This window comes from Pelodiscus sinensis, chromosome 3 (genome assembly GCF_052426305.1).
Source record: "Pelodiscus sinensis isolate ZL-2025 chromosome 3, ASM5242630v1, whole genome shotgun sequence".
Classification (NCBI taxonomy): Eukaryota; Metazoa; Chordata; order Testudines; family Trionychidae; genus Pelodiscus; species Pelodiscus sinensis.
The window spans coordinates 23863331-23884645 of record NC_143054.1 but is presented as its reverse complement, the minus strand read 5'-3'; the positions used below and the strand labels follow the sequence as shown (position 1 = coordinate 23884645).

Sequence of the window (21315 nt, the reverse complement as noted above, 5' to 3'; positions counted from 1 at the left end):
ACATTACCCCGCTAGTTCGAACTAACGGGGTAGTGTAGACATACCCTCTGTGTGGACTAAAATATAAAAAATGAGGTAAATTCTGGTAAGGTACCCATCTCTGATGTGAGGGATCTGAGATAGTTTTGATGAGAATCTCCTTCCAATCTCTCCTGTTGAAGGAAGAAAAGAACGGTTACTTACCTGTAACTGTTGTTCTTCGAGATGTGTTGCTCATGTCCATTCAAATCAGGTGTGTGCACCGTGTGCACCATGTCTTCCAAAGCGTTTTCCCTAGCAGTACCCGTAGCGCCGGCAGGACGCTCCCTGGAGTGGCGTCGCTATAGCGGAGCATAAGTACTCCTGCTGGTGCTCCCCCTCCTCAGTTCCTTCTTGCCAGACGCTCTGACGAAGGGGAGGTAGGGTGGGAATCGAATGGACATGATCAACACATCTCGAAGAACAACAGTTACAGGTAAGTAACCGTTTTTTTCTTCAAGTGGTTGCTCATGTCCATTCGAATCAGGTGACTTCCAAGCCAACCCCATTCTACGGAGGAGGGGTCGGAGCACCCAGAAAGAGAAGCCCAGGAAAGTTGATCAACCCAAAACATATTTATTCAAGTAACATAATACAGAGAACTGTTGAATAAAGTGCAATGTGGTACAGAGAAAAAAACCAACATATTTACAATACAGAGCTGAGAACTGCAGAGCCCAACCCTGTGTCCTCCCTGGCCTGCTGTGTCAGTGCATAGTGCACCATAAAGATATGCACTGACGACCACGTGGCCACCCTTCAGATTTCCGTAATTGGAACCTGCGCCCCAAAAGCTACAGAGGATGCCTGCGCCCTGGTGGAATGTGCTGTAACCCGGGGCGGGACCTTCCTGGTCAGGACATAACACTCCCTGATACGCCCCGCGACCCAATTGGACAACCTCTGGGTCGAGATAGGGAGCCCTTTCATTCTGTCTGTGAAAGCAACAAACAGTTGCGTGGACTTACAAAAGGGTTTTGTTCTATCGACATAAAAAGGCTAACGCCTGCCTAGCATCTAGGGAGTGGAGACTTGCTCCCTAGGAGAGGTTTGGGGTTTTGGAAAGAAAACCGGGAGGTACATTTCTTGGGACAGATGGCACAGTGACACAACCTCGGGGAGAAAGGCCGGGTGAGGGTGGAGCCTCACATTATTCTCCGAGAACACTAGGTAGGGCGGGTTTACAGTTAGCACCCTCAGCTCAGAGACCCTGCGAGGCGACATAATGTCTATGATGAATGCAACATTCATAGAGAGGTGCTTCAAAGAGCACGTAGCCAGCAGCTCAAAGGGGGGTGACACAAGCCTAGACTACACGAGGTGAAGGTCCCAAGTGGGGAGAGGGGCTGTAACCGAGAGGTACAACTTATCCAAATCCTTAAGGAACCTTTTGACCACAGGGTCAGAGAATAGAGAGACTCCTGCCAATCCAACATGGAAGGCGGACAGTGATGCCACATGGACTTTGATAGAAGAGGTAGAGAGGCCACTGGACCTGAGCTCGAAAAGATAGTCCAGAATGGACGGGACAAATGCACAGGACAGGTGCACTCCCCTTTTGGACCCCCAAGACGAGAACCACCGCCACATGGTGGATGGCTTCCTGCTACCTAGGAGCACCATCTGTACCTCCTGGGAACACTCCCTTTCTGGTTGGGTCAGCCACAGATCAACCAGGCCATAAGGTGGAGAGAGCTGAGATTTGGGTGAACCATGAGCCCCCCTGTTGGGTGAGGAGATCCCGAACTGGTGGGACCGTTATAGGCTCCTCGGTGAGCATATCCACCAGGATCAGGAACCAGAACTGCCTGGGCCACCAAGGGGCTATCAGGATGACCGTGGACCTGAAGGTCTTGACCCTGGTCAGAACCCTGGGAATTAGGGGAAACGGAGGGAATGCATAGAGGATGCCCGCTGGCCACAGTACGGTCATGACATCTCCCCTGGAGTGTTCCCCCAGGCCCAACAGGGAGCAGTAATTCTGGCACTTGGTGTTGTGTGCTGAGGCAAACAGGCCTAGTAGGGGACAACCCCACCTGTGGAAGACCGGACGAAGGGCTGAATCCTTGAGGGACCATTCATGGGCTCCGAAGGACCTGCTCAAAGCATCGGCCAGCAAGTTTTTACACCCCGGCAGGTACTCTGCCTGCAAAGCTATATTGTGCACTATGCACAAGTCCCACAACCACAAAGCCTCTCAGCAGAGGGGAGGCAACTGGGCTCCCCCCTGCCTGTTGAGGAACAAAACAGCTGTTGTCCAGGTACACCAGGACGGAGCGGCGGGACAGCTTTGACAGGAAGGTCTCGCAGGCTCTTCTGACCGCCCTGAGCTCCTGGATATTTATGTGTTGGGCTTGCTCTGCAAGAGACCACAAGCCCTGGGTCCTGTGACGCCCCAGGTGCACTCCCCAACGCGGGTCCGAGGCGTCTATCACCAGAGTGATCGAGGGGGGAAGCACAGTAAACGGAACCCTGCTGCATACCACAGCCTCCTGAGTCCACCACTGTAAGGAGACAATTACCTCTGGAGGCACCGAGAGAACCATGTCCCAGAGACCCCCAGACTGGTCAAATGACTTTGCTAACCAGGCCTGCAGGGGTCTGAGCCTCAATCGAGCATGGCGTACCACATATGTGCATGCCGCCATGTGGCCCAGCACTCTCGAGCAGACTCGGGCGGTCGTAATGGGGAACCGGGTTAACTCGGAGACCAGCTCCACTATGGCCAGAAATCTGTTTCTGGGGAGGAATGCTCTTGCCACCCTGGTGTCCAAGAGAGCCCCCACAAACTCGAGGCGCCGAGAGGGAGTCAACAATGACTTTTCCTTGTTGAGCATGAGGCCCAGTTTTATGAAGAGAGTCCTTGTAAGGGAAACCTGAGCCTCCACTTGTTCGTAGGATCGACCACGAATCAGTCAGTCATCTAGGTACGGAAAGACGTGTACCCCTTTTTTGAGGAGGAAAGCCGCTACGAACGACATGCATTTCGTGAAGACCCTGGGTGCTGTTGAGAGACCAAATGGGAGCACCGTAAACTGGAAGTGACAACGGAATACAATAAAGCGGAGAAACCTCCTGTGGCTGGGTCTTACTGCCACATGGAAGTTAGCATCCTTGAGATCGAGAGTTGCGTACCAGTCTCCTAACTGTAATACTGGGATAACAGAAGCCAGGGTTACTATTCTGAATTTGGATTTTACCACCATCTTGTTGAGGTCCCTGAGGTCTAGGATGGGACGAACCCCGCCCTTGAGTTTTAGGACAATAAAATACCGTGAATAAAACCCTTTGCTCCTTAAATGTGGAGGGACCCTCTCTATTGCTCCCTTTTGGAGCAGCGCCGACACCTCTTGATGGAGAATGCCTTTGTGAGAGGTGTCCTTGAAAAGGGATGGGGCGGGTAGGTTGGAAGGGAGCAAACCCAGGAAAGGGATAGTATAGCCATCTCTGACTCTTCTCAGAACCTAGGCGTTGGTGGTGATTCCTGCCCAGGTGAGGGCAAAACGGGATAACCTGGCCCCAAACAGGGGGCCAGAGGGGGAAACTGGTGTGCAACGCTCTAGAGGACTGTCAAAAAGGGTGCTTGGACTGTTGAGAGGGGTCCTGTCCAACCCCACGGGGGTTATCCCCTTTCGGGCGGCGACGACGACCTCTGGCCGACAACGGGGCCACAGCTGCCCTCGCACTCCCACTGGGAGCACGAGGACGGCATCTCCAGTAATCCCCACGGGGGAACTGGGACTGCGTTCCCCCCTGCTGTCTGTAGGGAAGCTGACGTCACTGAGGAGCCGGCGTGTGGATCTCCAAGGACCGGAGAGTAGACCTTGTGTCCTTGACCATATGGAGCTTCAAGTCCGTATGCTCCAAGATTAACACCTTGCCGTCAAAAGGCAGATCCTGAATAGTAGCCTGGACATCAGAAGGTACTCCAGACACCTGCAGCCAGGCACCACGGTGCATAACTATACTTGGCGCCATGGTGCGGGCTGCAGAGTCAACAGCATCCAGGGAAGCCTGAAGAGCAGTACGGGCGATAGTCCTGCTCTCTGTGATCATAGCCGCAAACTCCTGACGTGCCTCGGCGAGAAGCCTATCTTTAAACTTATTCATCGCCTGCTGTGTGTTATAGGCAAGGTGAGTAGATTGTAACCCAGAAGAGCCTGGTTCGGGCGATCTGCGCATGCGCAGAACGATCTGCACATGCGCAGATCGCCAGACAGCACAGCTGGCGAGTAGGGCCCTGGTTATAGGCGTATTGGCTCAGCATTGCATGCTGGTTAGCAATGCGGAGCTGCACCCCACCAGTGGCATATACCTTACACCCCATCAGGTCGAGGCGTTTGGGCTCTCTAGCCTTCGGGGACGGCCCTGGCTACGGAATTCTCTCCTTCTGGGCCACGGCTTGGACTACCAGGGCTCACGGCGTCCAAAAAGACCAATGCGGTGAGGTGGCCAAGTCTGCTGCACACACGAATGGTCCCGGCACCGGCGTGAATGGGATCTATGATGTTGCCAAGCTCCCGAGGACTCCGATGTGAAACAGCCCACATCAGAATCTGAAGAGTAGTCAGACTCAGTCCAGGGTGGTGCAAATAATGAGTACCCTGCCACCACTGGAGGGGCGAAACTGGCCATAGATTCTGGCTTGCCTGCGTGCGTGCGGTGAGGGTGTACCGGTGCTGAGAAAACAGGCCCCTGTGCCGCATGCAGTGTCGATGCAGCGCATGTGGACTGCGGTGCCGAAGTGGGTGCCGGTGGTGGGTGTGGAACTCCCAAGTCCAGTTGCCCCAAAGACAGCACCCCCATCGTTGCCCCTGTGGACACCACAGCAGGCAGGATGGAAGGTGCTGGAGCCGTAGTAGTCGCCCTCGAAGAGATCGGCATTATCGGCATTGATAGTACCAGCATGGCCAACAGGGCCGATGCCGGTATCTGCAGTGGTGCCTAAGAGCCCGGTGCCCAAGACTGAAGTGGCACCCCGGTCAAAAGGGTCGGTGCTGGTGCCGTTGATGGTGCCACAAGGCTTGAGTAATATGGTGCCATTGATAGTGCCGTTGACGATGCCACAAGGCCTGAGTAATACGGCACCGGGGCAGCGAAGACCGATTCCGGGAAAGGTCTCAGCACCGACAGGGGTCGAGGTCAGTCAGGCACCGCGTGAGGCCTGGCAGCCTGTGTCGAGGCTGGCACCGAGATAGAGGCAAGCGGTACTGGTCCCACATGGACAGTCCCGCTGCATATGTGACCGTGCCAACCGATCCAACCGGTGCGGAGGAGAAGCCGGTGCCAACATGGCTCCCAGCGTTGAAGACCTCGACCTCTCTGCCTCAACCGACGACAGAGGGGAGGTAGTGAGGCTAATCAGGTCCTGCGCTGCCTCAAAAGTGTCCGGTGTCGAAGGACGACGCGAGGGTAGCTGACTGGGACTTGATGGTCGTCCAGCTCTTTTACGCTGTACCGCAGCACTCGGAGACGCCTGCACCAGGGATTCAAGGCAACGGTGTAGGCCGGACCTGGACTTCCGGCTCGGAGACCTACCCCACGAAGACCTTGACTTTTTCAGCGCCGGGGAGTGACAGCCGTGCCAGGCCTCAGTACCGAAGTCCGTGCACGGGATGGAGCGTTGCGCATCAATGCCAGTACACTGCGCACCGTGGAATGTCCAGTCGGTGCCGGCTGTAAAGCCGTCTCCATGAGGAGAAGCTTCAAATGAGAGTCCCGCTCCCTCTTCATGCGTGGCTTAAATGACCTGCAGATCTTACAGACATCTGCTAGGTGACCCTCACCCGAACACTTTAAACAGCTGTCATGAGGGTCTCCCTTGGGCATGAATTTAGCGCATACAGCACAAGCCTTAAACCCTTGTGGCCCAGGCATTCCTCACCCCCGAAGGGGGAGAAAGGAAAAAAAGAAAACCAAAGAACTGCTATCGAACTAATATGAACTATTTACAGCTATCTACAACACTAAGAGAAATGGGAACCATTAACTACTCTAACAGAGAGACACGCTCCAACGACCATCACAGGCGGTAAGAAGGAACTGAGGAGGGGGAGCGCCGGTAGGGGTACTTATGCTCCGCCATAGTAGCACCACTCCAGGAGGTGCCCTGCCGGCGCTACGGGTACCACTAGGGAAAACGCTCCGGAAGACACGGTGCACGTGGTGCGCACACCTGATTTGAATGGACATGAGCAACCACTCGAAGAAGAATGAGAATTATTCTGCAGCCCAGTGTATAACACCCTCTGCTAAGAAGTGGAAGATACCAGTTAAAATCCTGTCTTTCCTTATGGTTGATAGGACAAATTGAACGTGGGTCTCCTACAGCCCAGGCAAATGCACTAATCTCTGGGCTAAATATTATAAGGTACATATCTCCTCTGGCCATTTCAAGTAGAGCAAGGCAGACTCCTAACTCATTCCTCAAGAAGCACTTTAGGCACCTTACTCCAGGCAGCTGGTTCACCTGATTGAGTAGTTAAGCATCTCCCTGAAGCCTGGATTTAGCTTTGCACATATTCGGTTGATTGGTATCACCTATTTAAGAGTTTAGGTGGCATCCTACCTAGTGTGTTGGCTTTTGTAAATTGCAGTTTTAGGGATCCCAGAAGCCTAATTCAGCTTTGTGAGTCAGTACTGTTCACGTGATATTTTTGTGTCTCGAAATTTTGGTGTGGCCTTGCTCAGCCTTGCAATATCTAGCCCCCTTTGTGGATCTCATCCATGGTCCTCAGCCTGAAATATGGTACAACAGTTCCAATGGGCTATACAGAGCTGTTGTAGTCTCTGAACTAGAAAATGAACTTAAGAAAATGTTCTCTCTGTGCCCAATTGAGAATTTAGTGTTCCCAGACAAACCAAAACATCAGAAAATCATTCTAGATTAAAGTAGATTAATGTTTTCTGCAGTTAGCACCCAACCAAATTAATATGGTAATCTTGCTTTTGTCCAAACAAACAACATAGACACTAAAAACAAAACAGGATTTGAAATGTGCTAAAAAGGCAAAAAACACCGCCCCCCCCTTTCCAGTTTTTGTCCAAGCAACATAATAAAATAGAGAGGCAAATACCAGCTCTAGTTAACTGATAGGGGCTGGAACAGCTCCCGACCGCTCTAAGCAGGATGTTGCTTCAGCCTCACAGGGCCCCACATAGACAGGGGATGGTCCAGCCAGAGCAGACCCTGTTTCTGTTGGGCTCAGACACTGCGGGTTGCAAGCAGGCTCCCTGGGAGCGAGGCTACTGGCCCCACTCCCGCAGAATTTGATTCAAAGCCAGCAGCAAAACCTCCCCATGAGTGGGGTCTGCAGCCCTTGCTGGCCCTGCTCCCAGGTAGCCAGCTTTGCTGCAAGCTCTGCAATACAAACCTTATGCATAAGCTTTATACAGGAGGCACCCAACTTGCAACGCGATTCGTAACAGAGGAAACATCACAAGTCGGGGGCGTCGTAACTCAAACCCGCATTTACAGTAGGCACCATGTACCATCTTAAATGCAGACCAAGGACATAAATTGGGGGTTTCCGGCCCCTTCTGCACTTACAAAAATGGTTGTAAGCGTGGGGAGTCGGAACTCCGGTTGTATCTCAGGGGGCCTCCCATACTGCAGAGCCTGCAGCACATGTAACGCTAGATTTTTAGTGGTTACACGGTTACATTTTTAAACTTTTCACATCCTTATTACAAAACAAGTAAAAAGGAAGACCAAGATGGAGAAAACACAAAGTATAGCATTTATATTAGCCTCAATTAGAATTCTCTCACTGGAATCAACTCAGTGACACGGGTGTGAAACTAATTTGAGAATGGAATGAGGCTTATAGAATTTTGATATTATAGTCATACACTATTATTTTTAGTCTGTACAGTAACAATTAGAATTGATAATTACTTTGGCTAATTATCTCTGAGGAGAATTGGAGTCATATTTCAATGCAACCAAAATGGTTTTCATTCACTTATTTGCAAGTGGAAATCTTATAAACTGTTTCTGCCCATTGGTTCCCATATTGTATTGCGTGGTGTGTAATTACAACCATGGAATCTGGAATTCTTCTGCATTCCAGGATTTGGCTTTTCAAATTCCCATGCCTATAGAATCCTACACTTTTGAGCAATCTCTTGGCCCGGGACTATATGTAATTCTTTCAGTGTACATAATAACAAACACTGTCAAGAGGTGGATTTGTGAGAGGCCTAGAATTTGGGAACTCCGCAACTCTAATCCCTAGACTGACAACACTTTAGTTCCTGGCATAGAGCATGTCTCACCCATCAAGCCTTAATTTCACCACCTGTAAAATAAGGTTGAAAATTTCACTTATGGATGCTGTATGGCTATTAATTAATGCTTGCAAAGTATTTTACACATGGACATTAAGTATCATACAGGTAAAAATGAAAAAAAAAAGACACTTCCCAAGATTGCCCATTTTATTGCGCACACCTTTGTGTCATTATAGTTTTGTTACTAATATACTGAAAAGCTGTAAATGATCTCCACCAATTCTACTGTGGTATGTAGCTTTAATCCAGGTGGTGATGGTTAATGGTTGTGTACTGCCCATAGTTCATGGACAATGTCCCATTTATTTCAGTTATCCACTTGAGATAGCACCAGAAACCAAGTAAGCCAGCTGGCAGGTCAAAACAAAAAGTCAAAAGAGAGAAGAGTTATTAAAAACCCAGCAAAGTATTTTTTATCATCATTCTTCATCTGCCCATGAAAATACAAATCACAGAGCACTTCAGTCTGTTCACTCATCTGTTTTTCAGCAGAATAACCCCTGATTTGCACGGGTGAGGGATCAGTCAGATCCACATGCTTTGAATTCAGTGTGTGGGGTCGGCTACTTTCTTTATACATATCCTGACCACATGCTTCTAAATCTACACAGAATAAGAGGGGGATGAGAGCGTGAAGCCCATCAGCCAAGCCATCATTCACAAAGGGAGAGCCTAGTAAATGACTCTCACACACACAACAGAAGATAACATGGAATCTTTCTGCTTGGATTTGTTTTGCGTAAGCGTTGAGTGCACTGAAGGCATGGTCCACACTATTTCCTGATTCTCTTTTTCACTGTCAAAGAGTATAACCTCTTCCCTTCCCCCTGTTCATTCCCTTCCTTCATGGGCTCTGGAGAGAACAAGAACTCTGCATTGCCTTTATCTTGTCCATAACGCTGGCAGGTCTGTATTTAGTTAATTACTACAATCAAACCTCATGTTTCAGTCACCTGCAAGGGTCAGGAAGGATTCCCCTCCCCCCCTCCGTGCACATTTAGCCAGCTGCATTCTGGGTTTTTTCATCACCTTCATCTGAAACATAAGATATTGGCCAAAGCTGAAATCAGGCCAAAGGACGAGATCAACCAATGTTCCAAGGAGGTACAGAGAATCCTCTCCTATATATTTAGCAGACGCTTACATGCTCAGGTTCACACAGATTTCTTGATATGGTATCAGGAAAGAATATTCATCCAGGTCAAATTGCCAAAGACCTTGTGACTTTATAACCTTCTTCTGCAACACAGAACCTGCAAAGGTTACCTGGGCATGTCAAGTAATCAATTCCCTGCTGCCACAGGGGCTTCGGGCATTTGTGGGATGTGCCAGCTTGTAACAAGTAGGGATGCAGGAGGGGACACAGTTGGAAATCCTCACTGAGGACAGTGGAAGGTCCTTCACCCTGTCTACAGTCATGATGAAAAGCTGGGTAGACCTGAAGAAGATTAGGTAGGCTCCAGATAAAATGCCAATGCACATCTGACATCCAGGGCATGCAGCCTTCTTTCCTCACCTGAGACGTGCAGCTTGGGACAAAACATTGAGAAGAAAATATCATGCTTAAAATGGCAGGAAGACATCTTCAGCAGTAATGCTGGATGGAGTCACAGCTGAACTTTGTCCTTGTAGAACATTTTATATGGCAGCTCCGATGTCAAGGCTTAACCTCTGACACTTGTCTTGCTGATATTATTGCTATAAGGCAAGTGACATTCTATGACATCAAGGAAATGCAGCAGAAGTCCAATAGCTCAAAAGGTGGGCCCAGGAGCCTAGGCAAAACCAAGTTAAGTTTCCACTGTGAGACAGAAGCCCAGGCATTTGGGAAGAATCTCTTAAGGCCTCTCAAGAATTGGACCAAGTGAAAGCTGATGCCTCCACTGGCCACAGTTCTCCCTCATTGATCAATGGGAGCTGCAGGAGTGGTGTCCGCTGGCAAGCACAGCCTGTGGAGAACCCCTGCTCTGATCTTCTCAGGGGGCTGCAGGGGCATGCCAGCCACCTCCAGGAGCACAACCAACCATAGGGGTAATTACTCCAGACATGACAGATTAGGCATTTTAGTACTCGAAGAATTGAAGTTGAGTGTGCTCCTCTTGCCTATTGATGTTGAGGCTGTATTGTCTATCAACACTCACCTCCTTGCATGACATATGTGATAGGAAGACCTCACAGACTGAATGGACAGCTCCGAGTTTTGACATTTTTGTGCAATGTCATATCTATCTACTTGATAGAGGTCCTCGTCATTGTCCAGCATGGCAGGCATTAGTTGGGCTTGGCTGGACGGCTTGACTTGAGCTGGAGCCCAACTCCCTGAGGGCATGTCTACACTACCCCCCTAGTTCAAACTAGGAGGGTAATGTAGGCATATCGCACTTGCAAATGAAGCCTGGGATTTGAATTTCCCGGGCTTCATTTGCATAAGCGGGGAGCCGCCATTTTTAAAACCCCGCTGGTTCGAACTAGGTAGTTCGAACTAGGATTCCTATTCCGAACTACCGGTACACCTCGTTCCACTCCTAGTTCGAGCCCCGTGTAGCCGCGCTGCACGGGGTTCGAACCAGCGGGGTTTTAAAAATGGCGGCTCCCCGCTTATGCAAATGAAGCCCGGGAAATTCAAATCCCGGGCTTCATTTGCAAGTGCGGTATGCCTACATTACCCTCCTAGTTCGAACTAGGAGGGTAGTGTAGACATACCCTGATTGAGGCACTGAGCTGCCCAGAACAGGTGTTGGCTCTCCTCTCCCTTACAGGGAGTGGGAGATCTTCCCTTTGCAATCCTTCCAGGGATCCATGGGGGGAGGGCAGGGGCACAGCAGGGAAACAGCACAAGAGGGGATTGAAACAGACCCCCCACTTGCACCAATTACAACTATGGCTGCTTCAGCCTTTGAAATGTACAAGAGCCCCATTAAAACAGTTGCAGTTGGAAAATGGAGGAGCGGGGGACTGCTTGTGTCCCCGCTGACTACATACTCCCTGCAGTGCCCCCTTGCTTCCTATCTGAGAGGCAGCAAGGGGGCAGGGAACATGTGCTGGTGTTGGGGGGGGGGAGCTGGATTACAAGCCGGTTCCCCCTAGTACTGTCTCCAGGGTGCCACCTGCTCCCCCCATGCTGACTCTGAGAGGCAGTGGGGAGGGGGATAGAGGAGGCTGCTGCAAAGTAGCCCCTGTCTGCAGGGGTCTCAGTGGAGAGCTGCCCCCCCCTTCCATGGACAGGGGCTGCTGCCACCAAGCAACCCCTGTTCATGGGAGCCAGGGCTAGCATCGGGCAGGGGCTGTTCCAGTAGCAGCCCTTATCAGCATCCAGCCCTGGCTGCTGTGAACAGGAGCTGGTGCCAGAGAGGCCTCTGTTTGTGGTGGCCAGCCTTGTGCACGGGGAACAGAGGCTGTTCCAGCACCCGCCCCCGTTTGCGGCAGACAGGGATGTCCATTGTAAACTGGGGCTGCGGGACTCAGCGCGAGCCGGAACCGAGCCGTCCCAGCTCACGCTGATCACTGAGCCTCTCCATTTTAAATGTAGTAAGAACTCAGTGGCTTTGACTACATTCAAAATGCAGTGCCACAGCGCAGGTGGCTTCCAGAGCCAACAAAATCCGGGACTGCTCGGTCTCAGCTACCCCTGCTCTGCAGAACAATCCTATCAACTATACAATTAGCCTGACAACCACATGTTAACATCCTTAATCCACACAACACCAGAGCCAGTTCCCGATAGATACCACTGAGGGAAAAGCTTCTAGCACCAGTGCATGTGGCAAGCACACACACAATGGACATGTACAAGTACTTGAAGGTATATTATATATTTCTGGGGAAATTCTACATTTAAAAAATAAAAATTTTGTGCACAATTTTATAATTCTGCAAAATTCTGAACATTGTGTCAAAATAATACTATATAATTATGCCAGATTCAATTGTTTTGGTAATTTATTTCAAAATACTTGTCAGCAGCTATGTCCAAAAATACAGGCGCACACACAAAATATCCAAGGAGTGGAGAGTTAAGGAAACACCTACAATTCAGTTACTATTTCTATACCCCCCCTCCTCCAGAGCTCGGCCTGGAGGCGAGACACCCGCAACCCTTCTTCCCAAAGGCCAGCTGCAGATTCCTTCCAACCCAGACTCCTAGAACTCTTACTATCTAGAGCTCACCTGTGCCCCCTCAGCCCAGACATTTACATGCACCGACCATCTCTCACCTCACCCCAACCCTAGGGATCCAGAGGGAGAAACATCCTGATGTGGGTTCTGGGTTTGTATGGAGTTTCATTTAGGCTGACTCCTTCCTTCATGGCATGGTGGGAACTGTAGCTGCCAAGAACCCTCCAGATCCCTCTCACTCCCTATGACAGTGTCTTCTATTTCTGAGTTGGGACTGGGCATACCACTCCCTAATGGCGGCCAGCAACTCAGAAGTCAATTTCTGTTGGGGGAATGGAAATTCTGAGCCTAACATTTAGTTTCTGCACAAATTCTTTATTGAACAATGATGCATAATTCCACCAAGAATATTTATATAGGATACATTCAACCAGCAGAACTGTTCAAGTATCTAACAACTGTAGTATCTGTATTATTACTGATATAAAAAGTATAACCTTTTTTATAAATTGGGTATATTGGTGATATTAAATGGAACATTTAAATGTCAATCCACATTCTCCTTTCTTATTACCCATGTAAATATACAGACAACCCAAATGTTGTGAATGTACCAAACTTTTTATTACTTCAAACAAACTTCTGTACAAAAAGCCCTGTCACACCAGGCAAAGAAATGCATTGACATTTGCAAACAGCACATCACGACTTTAAGACTGCTTTTAGGATTACGATTTTCTTTACTACACGGCCCTGCTCTTTTGGCTCTTAGAATATTTTAATGTTTAACAGTTATAATTACAGATAGACAAGTATTAACTTTAGCAGATTTAGCAAATAAAAAAATCCACCAGGACCACTGCAAGATCTGCAGTCCATTTAGCTGACAATGGTGAAAGTACTCCCCTCCTCCCCCCAAGTACATTGGTAAATATCCCTATATTAAACAGTAATACGTCTTAAATACATTAGGGACATTATTAGGTCTGGGAAAAACCAAACCAAACCAATCTATTCTGTTTCTGATGACATTTGAGTACTCAGCAGCAGCAGTAATATATTACAGTCATAAGCATTATTATCTGTATTACATTAGTTTCTAGAGGCCTCAATCAGAATTGAGGCCTCAGAGTAATAAGTACTGTGCAAATATAAAACAGAAGGCAATCCCTACCCGAGGGAATTTACAAACTAAATACTGCCTAGGAATCAACATTGATAAATAGCTTTGTAGCAGTGCAGTACAGTTTCTAGTACATAGCAATACACCTCCAAAACATTTGAGAGAGACATTTTCTGAAGTACATTCATGAAAACTCCAGTTACTGCAAATGTATACAGATACATAAGTCAGGATTTATGCACATGCCTTAGAGTTTACATGAAAACATGTAAGCCAAGCATGAAAAATTTAGTGCACATTTTTGAAAATGTGATCCTCTTCACTAGAAAATTCACAGCTGCTGCAGGTCACTCAGACATTCAGAAGAGTATTTTGCTGGTTTTGGCAAAAGACCTCTAATCCTTCAACAGGAACAACTCAACTTCTTGAAAGTATCAAATGTGTGAAAACACGGGCTAAGTAAGCAACTGAAAGTCTCAGTTTTCACGTTTTTAGTTGATAAAAAATACTATATAGGAGTATGACTGTAAACGAGTTCACAAATAGCCTAACTTTCAAACAGTCAAACTCTCCTTTGTATGATTCCCGATCTACTGACACCAGGTCTGCGCTAGAAACTTGCTGTGATGTCAGTTAGGGGTAAGAGTCTTAACAATATTTTTATACGAGTATAAAGATCCAGTACAGTTATACTAACAAAAATGCTTTTGGCCCATTTAAGGTATGTCTATACTACAACAAGAGACATGCATCCGGCCCACGTTGCAGGGATTGGGACTAGAAAATTGCAGTGCAGGCATTTGGGCTTGGGTTAGAACCCAGGGTTTGGGACCTGTTGAGAGGACATGGTCCTGGACTCCAGGTCAGGACCCAACATTTACAGTGCAATGTTACAGCCTGCAGCTCATGTGCTTTAAGACTGTTAGCTGATGTGGGCCAGATGCAGGTGGGTTGTTTTTTTTTCCAGTGTAGACAGACCCTCAGAATCTATTTGGGGAAACTCACATAAGCTATATTGGCAAAATAATTCTTTAATTGGTATAAATTGTCTCCCTGTTAGGGTAGTTCATTGTCATAGCTACGCGACCAAACATTTTCTAACGAACGTTAGTATTTCTCTATTATTCTCCAAGCTTCAGGCATTAGGTTTCATTAATCAAACTTGCTGGATTCGAAGGACAGTATTCAACTGCATTTTACAAGAAAATACATTGAACCTGAAACAGCATATTAATTTCTCCACTGTGGAATGACAAGGTTGACGTAATAAACCAAAGAGACAAAATGTCTTCTGTGGCAAGATAATCTGTTGGTTGTCCTCTGCCAGGCCAGAATCAGCAGTAACTGATAAAATATGTTAGGTCTCATGCAATGGTACTGAACAGTCAAATGACTTTCACTCCAGAAAAAAAAATGGAAAACTTTTGTAGTTGGAAATTTAGTTTTAAATGGCCCAGTAAAAATGAATAGACAATATCTCTTATTTTAATTCATATTAAAATTTCTCCTTCAAGGTTGCACACCTATGGTTTAGTCTATTTGACCTTCATTTTGTCCTTACTGCTGCTTATTTTTGTAAAAGAGGCAGCATATATGGATAAAATACAAACAGCAGACTATTATAGCATGTAGCTGAAGTAAAATGTCAAAAGATAAGGCTGATGCGTAAATAGAGATTGTGCTATATAAAATCAGTCATGTAATGAATAAGATTAATAGATTTCAGTGACATGAAGAACATACGAGTATTAACATCAATCTGTATTAAATTATGTAAACATACACATCTTCTGTGATCAATACACAAGTTCACTTGTCTCAGAAGAAACTATTGAAGCATAGCTCGAATTTGCTTGGAAGTAGATTCATCATTCAGATGTTTTGTAGTGAACCTAGGAATTATGAATATAAAGTGAATGGTAATATACAAAAAGTGAACATGAATTAGGACATCTTCACAGTTTTGTTTGCTGTACTTCAAGTTAAATATGAAATGTTACTAACTGTAGTAGGTTTATGTATATTAAACATGGTTTCTTCAGCTTTCATATGAAAAACAAAGCTACTGCTGGAACATAAAATGGATGTTGTAATTGTATGGTTTGATATTAATATTTTATAGAAGACAGCCAGTGGTTCCATTACCATTCATGCATTTTATCTCCATGCTCTCAAAACAATCTCATTAATTTTGCTTAGTAATAATCAAAATTTGTAATCCTCTTTTAGTACATCTACCTACCTTAGGTATGTGGCATGTGTCTCAAGCCCTGCATGGATACAAAATTTGTATCCACGTCCATATCCATAAAAAAAGAGCACAGATATCCGCATTCACATATGTGGATATCCGTGTATATAAAGTGGACATTTGCAGGGCTCTACGTGTCTTTCTTCCTTCCTACCATATGGCCTGATTACTTTGTACTATCCTATTGTATCTACTGCTGTACATACCTGAGAGCATTCAGAAGGCCTTCTACTGTATCCGGAGGCTGTTCCTTTAACACTTTTATGCAACCCTTCATCTGGAAAAAATATATAAATATTGAAAAGTCCAATAAATATTGAGAATAGGTGAAACCTAACAAATGTAGGTCAGCTTTCTTTCCAGGTCTCATATAGCCAGTGAGCATGAAATGTCAGTAGAATGTCATTACATTGAACAACAGGCAAAAGTAGAGTCTCCCAAAATTCAGGCTCTAGCCTAAGCCAGAATATCTACATGGCAATTCTTAGTCCTACAACCCACATATGGTCCAAAAGCTCCTCTCTCTCACCAAAAGATATGGATCCAGTGATGCTACCTCATTCACCTTATCTTTCTAATATCCTGGGACTGACATAGCTACAGCGGTGATGTGTCTATTTCTCTAAAACTCTAATTGAGAAACTTTTGGTAGGGGGAGATTACAGTTTAATAGTTTGGGCAGTGCCTATAATGTGGAATTCCCACCCAATACAGAACATAATTTGTCATCTCAGATTACTTCAAAATCAGTCAGAACAGGTTCTTGAAACTAGGTCTCCCACATTCCAGGTCACTCTCCTAGCCACCAGGTGATAAGACATAAAAAACCCACTACCTTTTCTTAACAATTCTGTTTTTTCCAACATCATTAAAAATATTGTTTTTGTTCCATTGTAGAACAAAACAAAATTCAAAATCTGCTGGGAAACAGAATCGTCGTCTTCTGGATAGCTCTACTGCGGAGTCCCATTGCAGAGTTTTAACCACAGGTCAGTCTTTCCTTCCAAATTTTGATAAACGCGTGTCTAAATCTGTAGGTAGATAAATGGAGTTAAGCACTTCCTAGACTCTTAACTAATGCCAGGTCTACGGATTAGATGATCTGGAAAATGTCTGTCTCAGCCTCTACCCAGTGACTAATCAAATTGGCATAGCCAGTTGCTCGTTCTCTATATATGAGAGATACAGTATAACTATCAGCCATCTATAGACAGATGGGTGCAGCCTCAGGCAGAAGTTATGCCACAGTCACCCAAATTGATCAGCAGGAAAGTGGCTTTTCTCAAGAACAGAAACATTCAGAAGCTAGGAGACTTAGAGGATAAGAAAGGGCTCATTGGCTCCACTGTCTGTAGGGTGCTCCAAAACTTTCCCCAAAAGATTACTGGTTTTTAGAGGAGAATTGCCTTCTGCAGAAAACTGACTTCATTTGAATAGAACAGTATGAAATAATGGACATATCCATGCTTGGACATGCACTTTACACTTGAAATGAAGATAGCATATGGGTCCCCTTTGCATACTAACTTGCATATCTAACTGTCCACACTCTTATAAATTTGATTACAAAACACACAAAGAGCCCCCTTCATTTGATAACTGCATTGTGAAACAATCATCATATATATTACAAAAGGTAACATACAATGGGGCTTTTGGCAACATTTCAAGTGTTTTATTTTTGTGGCAGCATGATCCACTGGAATCAGGAAACCTGGTCATAGCTCTAACACTGACCTACTTTGTAACCTTGAGAACATAAATTCCCCTATTATGCCTCAATTTCATCAGTGTAATATGGAGTCAGCAAATAGTATTTAAAGCATATTAAAAAGCTAACTATATCAATAGTATAAGAAAAGTATATGCACAATTTTTTGAAAGTAGTCAGTTTATGTGAGAGGGGACTGATAGGGAAAACGTTTTTGTCAGTTGCAGTTTAATTGTGTTGAAGATTAGCTACTTGATTGTTGATTTAAATTTGTGAAAAAACTTTGGGCAAACAGTTGGGTACTTTCGAATATATAACCTTAAATGTTGATTTCACTTCATGACTATGCTCACTAAAACTTTAGCTGAAAGCTTACATTAGCATGAAAGAGATACACTTTAGGCTTAGTTTGGGTTTCAACCAAAATAGTAACTACACAAAAGAGCTGGTTATTTAAATTAGAAACAATGACAAAAAAGTGAGAGTTTTAAAACTGATGAATTACAAGGTTAGTGAAAGAGAAATTATGACAAAAGAAACACACAGAATGTCAATACCACAAGTTATTTTACTGTAACAGAACTGCTAGCAAAGCAACAGAACTGGCTTAAAGTAGGACAAATGAACACTAGTGTCAGACAGGATTCAAAAACAATTGCAAAGGATTGGTATAAAAGCCTAAACTTCACGGAAGAAATCTGTAGATAAATATTTTCCAAAATTTTCCATTAAAAAGATCTTCTTTGTAAATTATGCTTACATCAATCTTTGATGTTTTTGAAAAAGCTCCCACAGGATGAACATGATCATAGAGAATAATAACGCCCACCATTACTCTCATGCAGAACATAAGAGTCTTTTCACTGGTGAACCGACTTCTGTATTCTCTGCAAAATAAAAAAAATTAATCTTGACTGATACTGTATAGCACAATTTTATTCTTTCACGTGTTTCACAGGAGAATTTTATTCTCAAACTGGAGTATCAATGCAAGGAAATCTCAGATCTGATGTAATAGTGTTAAAAGTGTAAATCGGTAAGTTTTAAGGAAACCAACATGAGTAATGATCCTTGAATCATCAACTTAGCAATTTACAGAGAAAAAAACCAGAAAACTGATTTTCTACTACTTCTTCAAAGGTCATATTATTGCCTTTATCAAATGATCAATCTTGGACTTTTACCTGAGATCTCCAAAGATATGGAAGGTTATAAAAGGTTATATATCTTCATAATTCATTTCCAAAACAATAGGAATTCAAAGTAATGTTACTCCTATTTAAATATGAGTAGTGAACAGATAACTCTCAGATTTTTAAGAGTTCATTTGCTTTATAAATGGCAGCCTCAGTATGTGGATGGCAAAGTTAAACTGTCACTACAACAGTTATTTCTTGAAATCATCATAATCTGGAAGGTGAAAAATGAATTAAGCAGTAAAGAGGCCTGAGACTAGTCCATCCAATATTATGTTTTGGAATGGTCAACATCTGTTGTTATAGTGTCATTGCTGCTGGTTGAAAGGTGCTGGTCGGTATCTCTTAGTGAATGAACAGCCTTTTTTTTTTTTCTTTTTGTGGCAGGCACGTGGATGCCTAAAGTTTTCAGAGTATCTCTGGAGTCCTTCAAGGTATGTAGTGAGGTGTTCAAAGACTCTGCGAATAACTTAGTGCCCACAAAGGGCAGGTTCTGTACTGTGGACTGGACCTCTCTCAGAAAGCCAGAGAGCTGGAGCCAAGACCACCCCCTCATCACCACTGCGAAGGCCAGGGATCTGGCAGCTGTATCTGCTGAGTCAAATGCTGCCTGGAGGGACCATTCATGATATTAGTGTGCTCTCTTTAATGTTTATCTTAAACTGCTCCTTTTTTGGGAGGGGAGGGATAGCTCAGTGGTTTGAGCACGGGCCTGCTAAATCCAGAGTTGAGAGTTCATTCCTTGAAGGGGACATTTAGGAATCTGGGGCAAATCTGTCAAGGATGTTACTTGGTCCTGCCGTGAGGACAGGGGACTGGACTCTATGACCTCTCGAGGTCCCTTCCAGTGTTATTTTTATACATACATATAGAGGGGGAGAGAGAGAGACCTATTTTTTTGTTGTCTGGGAGTGACTCAATAAAGGATGTTAACTGGTCGAAAAGGTGATGTGTGTATTTTGCCAGTAATGCCACACAGTTAACTATTCTGAGTTGAAGACTCACTGACAAATTTGGACTCACTGACAAATTTGATTTCCTCCCCATTGTGTCCAACCAGGGATGGCCCATGAGCCTAGGCAAACTAGGCAGTTGCCTAGAGCGCCGCTGGCCTGGGCGCCTGATGATGACATCATAGCCATTGACGGCCGTGCAGGCGGGGGTGCCAATTGCGCCGGCTGCCTGTGGCGCTAGCTGCCACAGACGTCCTCAAACTACTCCTGTGTCCAGCCTCTTCCAATCCCAGTCATAGGGGATGGTACGAGTGGTCTGCTGCTTCCCTCCTTGATTGACCGCTTCAACAACCAGTGAGTCTGGTGTGGAGTGGGAGAAGAGGAATTCTGCTCCCTTAGGGGAAACATAACATTTCTTTTCAGCCCTCTTGAAGGTTGGTGTGATTGTGGTGGGTGTTTGCCAGATGTTTTTAGCAGGGTCCATAAGCATCTCATTCATGGGGATTGACAATTTTACCTGGGGAGATGCGTTCAGAATGTTTGTCAGCTTATACTGTGTCTGAGGCACGTCAGACAGCGAAATATCTAAAGTCTCAGTGACTCTCTTTAAAAGATCTTAACGCTACCGAAAATCATCCCCACTGACTGGTGATGAGGGCATGGTTGTGTCGTCATGAAGTGAAGACGACGTACGTGTATAACTTTTGTTTACTTTGGTTCAAGCACCAACCCCATGCTTCAGGCTCTCTTTCTCCTACATCTCCTATCCTGACGGTACTGCGGAGGGTGTCTGAATTTCCTGTGGATAGGCTGCTGGAGCAGCCTCTGTCTGCAGCCAGCCCAAGCCACCATGGACAGAGGCTACTTCACAGCAGCCTCTCCTGCCCTCCCCCCAACTCCAGCAGCCTCTGTCTGCACGGTGGAAGGGGGTGGGGAAGGGACTGGTGCCAACGCCGGACTGCAGCCTCTGTATCAGAGACAACAGCGTGGTGTGGCAGGCAACCAGTCCGTGAGGGAAGTTGTTTTTAAACTTGGTTCGCTCGTGGACCAGCTCCCACCTGGCACCTCATGCTGCAGCCTCGGATACAAAAGCAGCAGCACAGAGTGGCAGGGAGCTCTCCATAGGGCCGGATTGTGCTGGCTGCCGGCCTCACCCCCAGGGACTATCGAATAGTCAACTAACTAGTAAGAATTTGTGCAGTGAGTCGACTATTCTATTACCTGCTATCTAACATCCCTAGTTTCTAGCTCAAAGATTGCCTTAATCTGACTGGAAATGAATACAAATTGGTGGAGGGGAGAAAAGCACAATGTAGCAAGTGACTATAATCATCTTCATAAGCGATGGTGTCAGTACAGCCATTTTATAGACATCAAAGCAGAGGAGCATTTGGACATTTTTTTTTGTTAAAGTTCATCTGCGCTTTCTATTTAGATACACTTTTTATATGAACTGTTGCAGTGAAGGTAGAATTGGCCAAGCATCACAACTGGGTTGGTTTACAGCAAAATGGTGATTATATTTAGACAAGATTACTGATCAAGAAAGAAAAACCAACACACACACTTCTCCATAAATATCTCTGTTGCCATCAGTTTACCTATACAAACTGCACAGCTCACAGAGAAATATCTTGTTTTGTGATATAAACTAT

At 45.7% G+C, this 21315-nt stretch overlaps 1 protein-coding gene and 1 long non-coding RNA gene across 13 annotated transcripts in view; one reads left to right on the top strand and one right to left on the bottom strand.

Moving 5' to 3' along the window:
- LOC142827764 (uncharacterized) overlaps nucleotides 1–19146 on the top strand; it is a 29608-nt gene extending 10462 nt beyond the window's left edge. Inside the window, exons 2-3 of the long non-coding RNA XR_012902503.2 lie at nucleotides 16698–16789; nucleotides 19095–19146. This is a non-coding gene — a long non-coding RNA (uncharacterized LOC142827764). The remainder of the gene's footprint in view (nucleotides 1–16697; nucleotides 16790–19094) is intronic.
- CYRIA (CYFIP related Rac1 interactor A) overlaps nucleotides 13027–21315 on the bottom strand; it is a 78851-nt gene continuing 70562 nt past the window's right edge. For all 12 annotated transcript variants that reach the window (XM_075923469.2, XM_075923457.2, XM_075923465.2 and 9 more), the window contains 3 exons: nucleotides 18272–18398; nucleotides 16007–16077; nucleotides 13027–15441 (listed from right to left, as the gene is read on the bottom strand). In XM_075923469.2, the coding sequence (XP_075779584.1) occupies nucleotides 15378–15441; nucleotides 16007–16077; nucleotides 18272–18398 (262 nt within the window). In that variant the 3' untranslated portion in view covers nucleotides 13027–15377. The remainder of the gene's footprint in view (nucleotides 15442–16006; nucleotides 16078–18271; nucleotides 18399–21315) is intronic.